The sequence below is a fragment of the Diabrotica undecimpunctata genome, chromosome 5, assembly GCF_040954645.1.
Source record: "Diabrotica undecimpunctata isolate CICGRU chromosome 5, icDiaUnde3, whole genome shotgun sequence".
NCBI lineage: Eukaryota > Metazoa > Arthropoda > Insecta > Coleoptera > Chrysomelidae > Diabrotica > Diabrotica undecimpunctata.
In genome coordinates this window covers 3,649,487-3,662,417 of record NC_092807.1, presented here as the reverse complement: position 1 = coordinate 3,662,417, position 12,931 = coordinate 3,649,487, and the positions used below count along the sequence as shown (strand labels likewise).

The 12,931-nt window shown below is 34.7% G+C and overlaps 1 protein-coding gene across 2 annotated transcripts in view; it reads right to left on the bottom strand.

Moving 5' to 3' along the window:
* LOC140440989 (receptor-type guanylate cyclase Gyc76C-like) overlaps positions 1–12,931 on the bottom strand; it is a 338,147-nt gene that overhangs the window by 10,310 nt on the left and 314,906 nt on the right. The window contains exons 16-23 of one of the 2 annotated variants that reach the window (XM_072531353.1): positions 10,775–10,967; positions 10,529–10,669; positions 9,965–10,187; positions 9,745–9,889; positions 9,369–9,521; positions 9,071–9,310; positions 3,596–3,828; positions 3,081–3,436 (exon numbers count right to left, since the gene is read on the bottom strand). In XM_072531353.1, the coding sequence (XP_072387454.1) occupies positions 3,081–3,436; positions 3,596–3,828; positions 9,071–9,310; positions 9,369–9,521; positions 9,745–9,889; positions 9,965–10,187; positions 10,529–10,669; positions 10,775–10,967 (1,684 nt within the window). The remainder of the gene's footprint in view (positions 1–3,080; positions 3,437–3,595; positions 3,829–9,070; positions 9,311–9,368; positions 9,522–9,744; positions 9,890–9,964; positions 10,188–10,528; positions 10,670–10,774; positions 10,968–12,931) is intronic. The other variant, XM_072531355.1, reaches the window with a different exon arrangement.

The following is a 12,931-nucleotide window of genomic DNA, read 5'->3' as shown; positions in this document are numbered from 1 at the left end:
TGTTTGACTAATAATGAATGTTACATAATGGTTAATCTGCTGTACAATTAATAACATTGTAATAGTGGATTATTCAAATTTTTAAATCATCATCATCGTCACTAAATTCACTACCGCTATCATTATGTAAATCTATAATCACTGGATTAATTTCACTAATTTTATGTTCCCGGATCCATCACTCTTCTATTAATTTTTCACATTTATTTTCAGTTTTGTCACATATTTCTGGAGTTGTAGTTTTAAGAGTTTCTTGCCACATATCCCTAACTGCATCCTCACTGTATCCACTGCATCCAAAGTGATTATCATAATACGTTTTACATATACCCCAGGTGTGTTCGGTGGGATTAAACTGACAGTGATACGTCGGTCACCGTAGTACTAATTTGGTCAACTATATAAACTGTTGGTTTGTCATTCTTCTTCCTTTGCCCTATCCGTTTCGGGCGTTGGCTATTAACAAGGCTATTTTGACTTTGTTTACGGCACCTCTGAACAGTTCGGTCGATGTTAGTCCGAACCATTGTCGCAGGTTATGCATCCATGAGTGTCGTCTTCTTCCCGGTCCCCTCCTACTGTCGATTCTTCCTTGGACTATTAACTGTAGCAGCCGGTACTTAGTATGCCTCATGACATGTCCGAAGTAATCAAGCTTCCGTTTCTTTACGGTGAAGATTATTTCTTTGCTTTTGCCTATTCTCTGCATTACTTCCACGTTAGTGATGTGGTCTGTCCAGGATATCCGAAGAAAACGGCGATATATTCACAGCTCAAAGGATTCTAGTTTCTTCAGGGTGGCTTCCGTTGTGGTCCATGCCTCTGCTCCATAGAACAAGACCGGGAAAACATAACACTTGACCAGTCTTAATTTTAGTTCCATTGAGATTTTGCTTGTGAACCACTTTTTCATATTGTTGAACGCGTTTTGCGCTTTTTCAATTCGTGATCTTATTTCTGTTGACTGGTCCCATTTTGTGTTGACTGTGGTTCCAAGGTATGTGTATGTCTCCACTTGTTTTATTTTTCGGTTGTTTAATGTCAATTGCATCGGAGGTTGTTGTGTTCTGCTGATGAGCATGCATTTAGTTTTGGTTGTATTGAGTTCTAAACCATATTCTTGACTTGCTGTGTGTATGCTTTGCATGAGTCTTTGAAGCTCGTTGCAGTCATTTGCGATAATAACTGTGTCGTCAGCATATCTAATATTATTGATTACCTCTCCGTTTACTTTGATACCCTCCGAAACTTCTCCCAGTGCTTCTCTGAAGATTTGTTCAGAGTATATATTGAATAGGAGCGGCGAGAGGACGCATCCCTGTCGTACACCCTTTTTAATATCTATCTTCCCACTGTGTTTATCTATGCCCATCTTTATCTCAGCACTTTGGTTCCAATAGAGACTGGTTATTATGCGCAGATCCTTGCCATCAAGTTTGTCATTATGTTTCGAAATTATCTCCGAATGGTAGGGTGCATTATCTAAAACTATACTCAGTCTAGGTAACAGTTTTCCACAAGCCATTTAACAAACATATCTGCATTCATGTTTTCATGGTAATCAGCAGATTTTGATTTTAAAGAAACAATCAAATCTGCGTTTTCTACAAAGCCTTCTTTCTCTCCTGCATCATGAAGAATGATGTGTCTTTTGCCTTCGCTATGTGTGTGTTTTATTGATTTTATGCTATCGTCTTGCCAAATTCTTTTAATTCCACCCTTTGGAAATATTCATGTCTCATCCAAGTATACAGTTGGAAATGGTTGGAAACCGGACATAAACAAATTAAAATGTTTCTCACAAAGTATTTTCATTTGCAAATAAAAAATTAAATATATTTAGAGTCGGTTCGCTATTCCCGGTCCGAACTGTCTAGTGAATTTAGTAATTATTTTTTTGCGAAGTTAATTACTTTTTGACAGACTAAAAGTGGCCGGAAATTACTATACAATCAAGCACACGTACTCATAGCCAATATTAATAGTAAACAAACTAAATAGTAAATAAAATAGAACTTTACGAATAACCAACAATCAATATTTATTTATCTACACTATATAATAAATAGTTATGTTAAATTATGACAACTGAAATATATTTTTTAAATATATTGTAACGTTATAAACGTCACATCTCTATTAATTTATATTTAAATAATTATTTTATTTTAATCTCTTTATTAATTTATTAATTACTTTAACTTCATTTCTCTTTTTACTATTTTTTATTTAAAAAGTAGTTGGCGCCCTCTGTTTTTCTCTTTCTCCCTCTGTCTTTATTTTCTTTCTCTTTCTGTCCCGTAGAATAAATATTCGCCCTCTCTATTTCTATCCGGTAGACTAGATATTCTGTTCCATGTTGACAAAAGCTATTTCTATCATAGGCTTACGTCCTATGTCATCTCTGCTAACTTCATTTTAATCTCCCACTTAGTTTCTGTCAGTCAACTTTTCTAACGTAGTGAGAATATAATTTTTTGCCTCCTTTTGAAATTTATAAAAGAAGGGAAAAAATTATTATAAGCCTAAGCCTCATTTTATGGTCTACAAAATTCTCTTAGGTTTATTGGGTTCTTGACAAGACCATATTTTATTGACTGTAGGAAAATTTTGTAAACACATTCAAAAACATTCAAATTTATTAACCGTATGAAGAATTTATTGGCGAATTTGTAACCACTTAATCAGAACCTACATCCACATGTTACTGCAGCTCTACAGAGGACACAACATTTAATTAGGAGGACCTAACATCTACAACACACAAGCAGCCCATCGCAGTCATAAGTATAACTCATTATTGTTAAGCTTTGTCAAGGTGGATTATTGTTTTTTTTATTCTTTTTAATAAATATGTTTAGTTAAAATTTGTCTTATTTGCTATCAGCTAAGAGTTCAGATTCAATCCCTAGTTTAAGACAAGACGAACTCACACTTGAGGAGAACACCAGTGCAGTTTACCGTGCCTTTTACTACAACAAAAGGTTTTCTGCGAATTTAGTTAATCGTTTAGAGGTGTAAGTTGGTTGAATATACTGTAATTATGTGTTATTAAATAGTGTAAAAAATCATTCGCTTACTTCTTTGAGAACTCACTCTCTGGCATATCATCCACGGCGCTGCCCCCTCTCCTTCTTATAGTAACCGGAATCTGATTATTGATATTGAGGAGTGGCGACTGAACGTCATCCCCGTAAACATTGATAGTTTCCCTAGGAATATTTAAGAGGTTCCCGTTGGGGAAATTGTTATTGATCATCTTGTCCTCTGGTAGGGCTATGATTTGGATCTCGCTGATTTTGTCACAGTTCTCTAAGGACCTCATGGATCTTCTGCCTCCGTTTAGGAATTTGTCGAGAAGGTCCGAGGCTTTGTTGGTTTTTGACACCGGAAGTGGGTCTAGAGATTTGGATTCACGGATCCTGTTCAGCATTCCCTATACAATAAACAAGATAAAAACGTATTTTAGTGAGTTGTTGTTAGAACTGTTTTTGGTAGTGTAATTTATTGCAAAATTATTTACCACAAGGGCGAGAAATTTTCAAATTGTAACCCTATATAAAAATTAAACTCTTATATAAGTTTGTATCCTTACCTGGCTTCTTTGATGTTCGTCACAGCTTGAGGCTATGCTGGACAGCACTCGCCTCGTTCGCGGCTTTCTATTCTCCTCTGACAGCTCGATAAGTTGGCTGCCGAACGCGGTATTGATAGTCAATTTAGACCCTCCCGAGTCTGGAACAGTCAAATGGCGGTTTAGGCGAAGGTGCTGGTTGGGCACGGGCGAATTTTGGATAGTTGACGTGCTTTCCACTTCTATACTTGCACCTAGCGAAAAAATTTTCACTGGGAATGGTTTTTTAGATATCAATGTGAAACTACTATGGAAATACCTCTTTATTTCTTTTACGCCACAGATTAATTAAATTTTATAGTTTTCCCAGGTCGTTGCTTTCAAGTGGAATATTTTAGACGAAATAATATTGAATAATCTATAATATTTTTAAATTTATCAATGCTGCAATTTTTGATCGTCTCTTGTATGCAAGTAAATTTCCAACTGCATAATTACATATTGTATTTACTATTTACAAAGTTACAGTCATCTTGTCACATTTATTAAAAAATATTTATATTTGTGAAGGGCCGCATAACTCAGACGGTAGATTGTCTGCCTTGCACGTAAATCGAAGAAAACGCTGCGCTGTTGCGAGTTCATCGTCGGCCTTTCCGCGGCAGAGCTGGCTTCAGTTGCGAGTAAAACGATAGTGGGTAGATATACTATTTGCATTCAAACTTGAATCTACTGGAAAATTCGTCAGGAAAGATTGGATCATAATGGAGACTTACCCAAAATTCCCAAAAACCCACGTAAACTAACCAAGAAGGAAACGAATCTGGAATAATTATGATGAGAATATGAGGGGCCAATTGACAAGACTAGTACACATGGAATTTTTCTTAAAGAACATACCTCTCACAGTCAAAGCTCTCCTGGATGCCGTTTGTTTACACGAATATTGGCCTAAATTTTCCAGAAGTACTCTCTACCGACTATTGCGAGAGATAGGCTTTGTTTATGAAAAAAAGAGGAAAGAAAGCAGTAATTGTTGCGTAACAACAATACTTAATATTTTTAGTCTATTTTTGTATCATATTATTTAGTTTATTTTTGTATCATACTGTATATTAGTTTAGATATATAAAATTTCTTTGTACTAACTAATAATCTGTAAAGCGCCGTTATCTTGCATTTAAATAACTTTCTACACAAGTTTCTAAAACCTTCATAGAATCGTAACAATGAAAGGATTAGTATTTTCCAAATTACCCTCTGACGCATTCCAAAATTCCGCAAGTTGAGACAAATACCCTTATCAGGTAGTTTTTATCAATGATTTGAAAGTTAAAGGTATTTGAAAAATAAACATATCTTTTAATACGTCGAGGGGTCAGAGGGGAGATTTCGGAATGTTTGTGATTGAGGGGAGAGAGTGGACATCAGTATCAGTTCAAATTCCAGCACTGAAGGAGCGTCAGGCTCTACTCGCCCCAGCGGCATATTAGTGTTTTAAACCAGTCGGTATATTAATAAGTTCGTGTCAATATTGTATCACCGACAGGTGTGTATCATATGCAAGTTATCGGCGTTTAAAATACATTGTATTTGTTTAAATATATTTGTTCAAACGTTCTTTTCGAATCTTCATTTTTCCCAGTTTTCTGGGTGGTCCTTCAAAGAAATATATATATAAAGTAAACCTATTTCCCTAAGGAAAAACCTTGTTCCCCAAGGGATAAAACCAGCGACCTATTACTGGTGCGTGAAATAAAGCCATCAGGACAAAGGTGTAAGGACAAACACCTACATCTTCGCTCAGTAATGATGGCATAAATTACTGAGCATAAATTTCTCAGAAAAATACAGAATTATCGATTGCAAGGATACAATATTTTCTATTTGGATGAAAGTTGGGTAAATATCGGACATACAGTAAATAAGCTATGGACGGATTCAACCATAACCAGTTACAACGATGCATTTTTATAAACAAAGAGGTCCGAGATTCGTCCTGTTACATTTTGGATCTGATAGAGGTTTTGTACCAAATTCAGAATTATTTTTAGTAAAAAAAGATTCAGGCAACTACCATGACTAAAATAAAGACGAGTCTTTCGAAGATTGGTTTGAAAATAAACTAATCGCAAATCTCCCGAAGGGAGAGGTAAATGTGGTAGTAATGGATAATGCTCCATATCGTTCATGCAACTGCGTTCATCCGCCTGAGTTGTCTGATGGGTGGATTGAGTAGCTCATCGGCTGACACAGCCGGTCCCAAGCCCGGATAAAGGAGGAGGGTCCATAAGGTGAGGTTAGCCACCTACCTGGGGTAAAGAATCCATACTGGCTCACAGAACTGAAGATACAACCTCGGATACCAGACGGAACTATCAGATGACGACACGCTCTATGATAACGGAAAAACGAATTGGTAAACGAAAACCTAAACACCCCATCACAAGAATCGCGTGCTGGAACATAACGTCGTGAAACGGAAGATACCAATTAAATTACTGATCAAGAATAATTTCTACTATGATTTGAGACGTGGCATACACTCTTGTCACTAAATAATTATCGAAGCTTGGTGGTTTAGTGGTAAGAATATCATACTTTCACGCGAACGCTGAAGGTTCGAATCCCACACGTGATTTTTTTTTTAATTTATTTTTGTTGAGTTGCTTTTATTATTACTTTGATTTATAATTTAGTGATGATTTTGACATAAACAGTCTTCACCGGATATTTGCATTCAAAACTGATGACTGTAGAACTCGAAATACAACAAATCCGTACATTTTAAATTTTGAATTGAATTTGAATTATTTTGAGTTTCAGTTTTATTATAATATAAGGAGAATAAATTGCAAGTGAGTTTTTCGAAAACTTGTTACCTAAAATGTATCATAATTTCTATTATTTTTTAATAGTGTCTCCACACACAATAATTGTTTTCGGCCAGAACGTAACTTTTAGTTTAGTAAAATATTTTAGCAGAGATTGGGGCACTTGTGCGTGGGAAAAAGCGGCATCCTTTGATGCCACGGGGGGCAAGTGCAGCAAGTGTGCGTAGTAACTTTCTTAGCGGCGGCATCCTTTTATGTTTACCGCTGCTCTGCCCCTCCGATGGGAACGAACGACTGACGTCACAAGATTGTAACTGTCATGTAACTTTCATTCCTTTCTCGTCTGTCAATTGACAATTCGTCGTCTCGTCGGGTAGCTATAGTTCATCCCAAACCTTTCTTTCAGTGCGTCACAGTTGATCGAATTCTCTCTAACGCATTAAGCTAGAAGTGACAGAAAAAAAACGTGAGTCTGTGATTATTATACATAGAACTTAGAAAATTATATTTCGTTCACGGGTATTTGCATATTAAAGCGAATTCTACTTACGGATATATGTATAATTGGTTGGAGTTTAGAATGCGCTAAATAGATATCCAATCAATGATGCGCATAAATATAACTTGACGCAGATGGTCTCGATAGTGACAGTACTTTAACAATGTCAACTGATAAAATGATAATTGTCATTCCAGGTTAGTATTTTCAGACATTTTACAGTGAAAATTTAATTTTGTATTTATTAAATTTATTAAAATTATTAAATTATTTTCAATTAGAAAAAGAGGCTGAGACAACTTTATTACCAGTTCTGCCGTTCGTGAAGTAAGTTTTAAATTATTCTAAAAAATACTCATATTAGTAGTTTAAATACTATACATTTTAGCCGTAGTGTTTGTAATAAATAATAATAAATACATAAATAAATCTTAGCTAATTAAGCACTTTCCTTGGAATGTATAGAAAAGAAATTATGACAAACTGCCGTTCCAATATAATGCGCAATAAAATGTTTTATACACGACGGGACCTCTAATATGTAAATTTAAAAAAAAATGAATTATTAAAATTTTTACTCCACATTTTTAAAAAATAACCTTTTCACATTTAGCCGATTACGATCCTTCAACTGTCAGATTTAACTAAAATGTCATGCAATAATTCTCGACATTCTTAAAATCCTATATGACGTCAGAATTAGTGACGCACTGAAAGAAGGGTTTGGGACAGACTGTATCACGTCCGTCTTTTTTTTCGACTATACTTTCGACAAAAAGACACTATGACGTATCATCTTTCCGTCTATCACTTCTAAGTAATATACAGGGTATAGTCAGAAAGTCAAAACAACTCATGTTGTATAGAAGATAGTTGAGAGGTGTCGCTTAAAAGCGAAATTTAAAAAAATGAAATTTTTGTTTTAATCATTTTCATGCATCGCTTTACATCCGATAACTAAGAATCATTCCTTAGGTTAAATACTAATATCACTTTTTTGTGACGTCAATGGTTCGTTCCCATTGGAGGGGCAGCGGTGATCTTAAAAGGATGCCGCCGATAAGAAAGCTACCACGCAGACCTGTCACACCTGCCACGTGCCACAACTGCACACCTGGCATCAAAGGATGCCACTTTTTCCCACGGTCCGAAAAATTTTCCCACGCCAAAGTGCCCCAACCTCTGCTTATTTCAGTCGAGTTATTTTTATTATATCTGTCTTAATTTATTTAATCATTTTTTTTTTCTAACATGGGAAATTAAAATAAAATGTTTTTCGAAGTCATACCTACGTATAATTATGCCTTCACTCGTACTTACTATCTCACAACTTATATGTCTTCCATCTTTTGCGTTATTTTGCCGGGTCTTAACGCACTCATCACTGTATTCATTGCTAAGTTTCTGAAAATATTTGAAGACAGACACAAACAATCTTGGCATTTCCATAGTTGTGGTAAACAGAAATAAAGAAATATTTGTTGTAGTTTCTATTCATCCAATAATTTAACAAATAAATCGTGCGTGATCATGCTTACTATCCAGTGAACACTACACTACTGAATATGGAAGTTTAATTTAGTGAATTTAAGCAATTTAAAATTAAAAAAAAAAAACCGTCACCAAAATAAAATATTGGTAGAAAATAAGTAGAAAGCAACGCAACTGAAATACGAATGTAAAATAAAAGAAAATTATATAAAAATTGAATTTGTATAAGATGATGTAAAATTTTTACTTCGATTTTTAATCTGAGTCAAATAAGACTAAAGAATGTTGACTTGTATAATACGAAAAATTTGGTTTCTTTCTGTGTGTCTTTTCTGCGACTATCTATACAGCGTCGGAATCCAAGAAGTTAGACAGAGGGCACGTTTTGTATTCCGGTACGTCAAGAAGCCTCAAATATGATAAAAGCCTTTGTTCAAAAATTGTTTTACCTTTTGTAGGACAGTTTTGTACACTTTCTATGAAAAAATTACTAATGAACTAACTCATTTTAACCTTCGACAACTTTACATCATCTTTTCGTATTAAAAAACAAAAACTATAATAAAAATTCTTCATAAAGAACATCTTCCACCAAAAAATAATAGTTTGTAATATAAAACCAACAAGTTTGTTCCCTTTTTAAAATACCTAAACATTTCCAAAGACACTTACCTCTTGGTACACTAGAATGCCGTCTACTGTACAGTCCCTCGAATCCTATACACACCGATGGCTGTCTAGAATCCGAATTAAGCTTGGGACTCTTTCTAGGTCGACAAAACAACGGAGGTAACTCGGCCAGATCGACTTCGCGCCTCTGTATCGCTAGCTCCGTCGCTCCCGTCAACCAGTACGTCTTTACCTCTCCTTTTCCTTTAAGATTCACTATGCCTCTTTCCTCCACGATATAACCTATAAAAAATTACTTGTATAAATGAACGAAGCAACAGTAAAGAGTCATTAAAGTTACCTCCAAGTTTATCCAGAGCTTCTTTACATTGAGCGCTGATGTGTATCTTGAGAGGCTCTCCGTTACTTTCCATTCGAGATGCTGTGTTGACTGTGTCGCCAAACAAGCAGTACCTTGGCATCGTCAAACCTACTACACCAGCAACTACAGGGCCTGTAAAAAAAGTGGCGCAGTCAGTAGATACATTTTTGTTCCTTTCTTAGAAAACAAAGTGATGTTTTTAGATGGTCTATATAATCAATGGTAAAGAAGATACATAATATGGAAATGTACATATAATGGAAAATATACATAATATGTACTATTGCATGCTTTTGTATATTTATAAAAGACGACATAAAAATGTATTAGGTTAAAAAATGTGTTTATCACTCACCTGTATGAATGCCGATGCGTATACAACACGAATGACCCGGCCTATGAGGTATGGGGTGATTTTTGACAGCAGCTAGTAGATCCAGCGCCATAGACGCCACCTCGCCGGCATGTCTGTTCATATTTCTTATAGGTAAGCCAGACACCTACACAAACGATGTACCACAATTAAAAAAGTATGTTTTAGATAAGTTTACGTTTAACAAAAATCATCTACTTACCACCATATAGGCGTCGCCGATGGTTTCCACCTTGTAGACGTCGTAGCCCTTGATGATGCTGTCGAATACTGTGTAGAGATCATTGAGAAAATTAACGACTTGCAAGGGCGTGCTTTCTGCCGACAACGCGGTAAAACCGACGATGTCGCTGAAGTAAATGGTGACTAAGTCGAATGATTCGGGCTCGATACCGAGTCCTTTGGTTAGTTTTTGTGCTACAGGTCTAAAAAGACAAAGAAGTGATTGATGAGTAACAATTTCGTTGAAAGAAAACCAAAAAACTTTTATTTATGCGAATAATTCGTTTTTAATTATCGAAAAATCATGTTAACTCATAGTTTTGACTGCATATCTTACTATAATACATTCACAGCCAAAAAAGAGCATGTTTAAACAATAACACGTGAACAGATCCTGATGCGGGTGAAGATTCTTGGCTCTACATATATTATAGTTGTCTACAAAATGCTTTTGAAGTAACAAAAAATTACCATAAAGGCAAAAACGATTAAAAAATTTATTGTACGCTGTTGACACATTAAAAAAAAGGTTAATTATACATACTTTGGCAACATCCTATGCAATAAATCCTCAGTTTTCATCTTTTCTTCGTACAACAATCTCGTTCGCTCGTTGACCAGTTCTTCTAAATTATTTGCATACGTGACCATCATGTCCATCATCTGATCCATAATATTTTTATTCCTACAAAAGAAAGAATGTTAAATGACAACAAGAAGCAACGTTGCTGGGATAAATTGATTCAAATATGCTGCTCCCATAAAAAAACTACAAAAGGCATCTACTTACTTTCCGTCCTTCATTCTCTTCAACCTCGTCCGTATAGTAGCAAAGTCCGGTCTATCGTCTAAATTTTCGGCCCAGCAGTCTTTCATACATTGTATAACATAATCATCACAGCCTAATTCGGAATCGTACAATGCCTGTACGTCGGGTCTGAAAGGTTCCTCTCCATTCGGTATCTTCACCATATCTACTATCTCTGTAACAAGGAATTACAATGGAGTTTTTACAATACAGAACTACAAATATTGTGTTTAGAGTTCATGGTCGTTTTGACTATAAGAAAAATTATCAACAACCTGTTGTTGCACTTCCTGTGTATCAGTTTTCCTATTTTTAAGAACATTACTTTGTTTTGTCAAATTTTGTTTACCACGTTACATATTAGGCGCCCAACGTGGGGCAATATACCGATATGGCAAATTTTCAACTACCATATACGTTATTCAGTATGTGGAACAAAGAAAACACTTATTGTTTGAATAGAAGTCAGAGGCAGTCACCATCACGAAGTAGTAGGTATGACTTTTAAACAGTTTTGCTATATTTCTGCTACATCTTTCCTTCTAAAGTTTTAGCCCTATACATGAGTGTAAAATAATATTTAAATCCACTACAGTTCATTGTAGAATGAAAATTAATATTGTCCCAAAAAAACTTAAATAAAGTAGCTATTTAATTGTTATTTTCTAATCGATTCTATCAATTTAGATCCCCCCAGTTAGTATTTTAGATATCAAATGGGTGTCAAAAGACTATCAACAACGTCTATCCAGAGAGACCAGAAAGAATTAATTAGTAACTTAATTATGCGTTCTTATTTCTCCCACATTGAATTTCGTGTGACACACTTCGAATAAAAAACTTTTATATCCGAAAAATTCCTTACATTTTTCTCTTTTACCAAAAAAACATATTTGAGCTATTGTATACTTAAATCCTGTCGTCAGAAATGTTCGCGCCAACCCCCGTGACAATCGCCGCGCCAACCCCCGCGCCAATCCCCACGCCACGAGTTTATTATTATTTCTTGTAATAGTATTAATTTAAGCTTGAGGTTTAGTATATACATATATATATATATATATATATATATATATATATATATATATATATATATATATATATATATATATATTTATCGTCCTTACTCGACGCAATGAGTACAAGAATGATGGTAATGCATCGCTCTGAATGGCTTGATTAAGCTTGGGTATACAATTTACTTTAATTGCTATCGACACATTTAACTTCATATATATATATATATATATATATATATATATATATATATATATATATATATATATATATATATATATATATATACCGAACAGATTTACTGGCCTTTAACAGTTTACTTTTGATTCCAAAAACGCGGCAGCAGTATATGTTAGCCATTAGTTTTTGCTACGTTAAAATTAAATTAACCCCATTTATTTCACGTCGCTACAACTTCAAAAAACTAATTAGTCGAATGCATGCAATTTTCCCATTTTCATTTAAATATTTCTTTGATACAAGCCTAATTATACTACTCACAGAGTGAAAACGTACACAAACCTTTTTATAATAACCCTTTCAACTGTTTGAAATATTTAAACTTTTAGGCGAAAAATAATATGCTGTATACAGAAAGATTAAAAACATACAAGCTTGTCATACCCAGAATAGTTTCGAGTTTTTTTAGCATTTTAAATAAGTTATGTCGTAAAAGAGAGATGTATTATATATAATATGTAATATAATCGTCGTGACTCGATTACGAGGACGTTGTAAAAAGTTGTCTGCCTAAACAAACAGGCCCCTACTAGAAATAACATCACTGTCATGTTGAGATGGTCCACCTTTTGTAAAAGTATTTTTTTTTATTTCAAAATAATTCTTATTCTTAGTTTTCTTTTTTTTTTGAGGGACTTGGTTTCGCAGATCCAGACGAAGACGATGAGGTAGATCCTGAAGCTCCTTTTGCTGCATCTACTTTTTAACTATCTGCAATAAATTTGTTGATATCTTGAAGAGAACAACTACCCCTTTATTTAAGACCTTTTATAACATTATTGACATATTTTCAGACGTTGGCGAATTTGGAGGTTTTGCCCTTGGATTTTTGCCTTCTTTTCCTTTTTGGATAGTGAAGATTTTTGTGGCGATCCAGATGCT